The sequence below is a fragment of the Phanerochaete carnosa genome (assembly GCF_000300595.1).
Source record: "Phanerochaete carnosa HHB-10118-sp unplaced genomic scaffold PHACAscaffold_875, whole genome shotgun sequence".
In the NCBI taxonomy this organism is placed as follows: Eukaryota; Fungi; Basidiomycota; class Agaricomycetes; order Polyporales; family Phanerochaetaceae; genus Phanerochaete; species Phanerochaete carnosa.
Window position 1 is genome coordinate 156 of NW_006768502.1, and position 1693 is coordinate 1848.

Consider the following 1693-nt stretch of genomic DNA (forward strand, 5'->3'; position numbering starts at 1 on the left):
CAGAAGGCTGCTAGGAAGACTTCAGGCACAGGGGCGGATGAGATGGGCTTTGAGGTCAAGGACAACAGTCCCAATCAGTAGTTGCACCAGTATGTTGCTGTCTATATCATTGTTACTAGTGTCCAACACTGTCTCTTGCTAGGTACGAAGGAGAAAATGCAAGTTTGAAAGCCTGCCGGGCGAGCTTGGGGGTGGACAAGATTTTGCTAGGCCTGCCCATAGTCCGGACGTTTTGGAGGCCGAAGGCCCCGGGGCCTGATTTTGTCCGAACGTTTTGACCCAAAATTGCCCCTCCTGTCCAGACGTTTTTGGTAAAATTTTGGAAGGCCCGAACAGGCATCTGACCCAATTATCAGGGGTCCTGTGTCAGCTCAACGTTTTGATACAGCTCTCACGCGTCAGCCCATGTCTCAGAATTGGGGCCGCACCACGGATGCGAAAGCTGTACGCTAACTGTGTGGCTCCATCCGCGATACTGTATCTGTCTCTGACAATCGATGTCAGCACGGGTAATGTCCAGTCGCGCGTTTTTCGGTAGACTTGGGCGACACAGCAGATGATCTCAAGCTCTTTGTCGTCGCTATAAATATGAGCTCGATAACTCCTGTTATTCCTCACTCTAGCATCCGTCCTTTCCTGCTCATCGAGCTTGTCTCTCAACCTCCTTCGCTCTCGTTGATATCTTTATCACTCACCGCTGCCCTTCGTCTAAATGCGTAGCTCATTCATCGCTCTTTTCATTCTCGCCGCTATCGTCGGTACTCTTGCGGCTCCGCCCCCCCGAGTCGGCCCGTTTCCCAATCCAAATTTCCGCATAGGCACCGTTATACGGCGCAAGAACGACCCTCTAGAGCCCAAGGACTACGAAGACTTCACTGTAGAGCGCAAGACTGACCCTTTCGACCCCAAGGACTACGAAGACTTCACTGTAGAGCGCAGGGCCGTGAACGGCTTCACTGCCATTTAAGAGTCCGAGGACGGTCAGTATCTTGTATCATTCAGCTTTTCGATTTCAGTCCTAACGCATCGTTTGATAGGCAACGCCAACGGAGGTAGCCTCACTAGAGATGAGGGCCTCGGCCCATCTTTGTAGGATGGGTCTGCGTAAGGCGGTAGCGGTGGCATTTCTAACGGCGGTAAGCCTGTTTCATGAGACGTATAGTACGACCTCAGCACTGACATCGGGACTCAGGCTCTGTGAACGGCGGCGAGGGTGGCAACGGGGGCAGCGGCGGCTCTGCTGTTGGTGGCGATGGTGGCAAGGCAGCTGGTGGTGCGAACGGCAGCTCCGCCAATGGTGGCAATGGCGGCGGCTTCCCGACGCTTGACTTGGATATTATTTCGGCGGACTAGTAAACATCATTGATACCTGTAATTTATTGGACCGGGCATGCATATCCCAGTGAAAACCCGCGCCGCTCAGAGCCGCGGGGAAACACGTCGTGCTAAGAGAGATAAGCTGAGCTATTTGGGGCGACTTGAGAAACCTGTCAGACGCCCACGTGCTTGCCTGTCAGTCGCGTCGAACTTCGTTGGGTTGGGATCGTCTGACTGGTCGTGTCGGATAATATGGTGGATAGATAGCCATGGTTCAATGTCTCGGCACAGGGGACGATCGGCCGAGGTACCGGTGATGGCTGGTCACAGGGAGTGACTCAAACGATGGAGGGACACCGGACACTCGGACGATGAA

At 53.9% G+C, this 1693-nt stretch overlaps 1 protein-coding gene across 1 annotated transcript; it reads left to right on the forward strand.

Moving 5' to 3' along the window:
- Positions 1-712: 712 nt before the first annotated feature.
- PHACADRAFT_203145 (uncharacterized protein) lies at positions 713-1353 on the forward strand (the record flags this gene model as incomplete). The annotated part of the gene is made up of 3 exons (XM_007403208.1): positions 713-943; positions 1038-1104; positions 1193-1353. The coding sequence occupies 3 exons, from the start codon at positions 713-715 to the stop codon at positions 1351-1353; spliced, it is 459 nt and encodes a 152-aa protein (XP_007403270.1).
- Between the last annotated feature and the right edge of the window lie 340 nt (positions 1354-1693).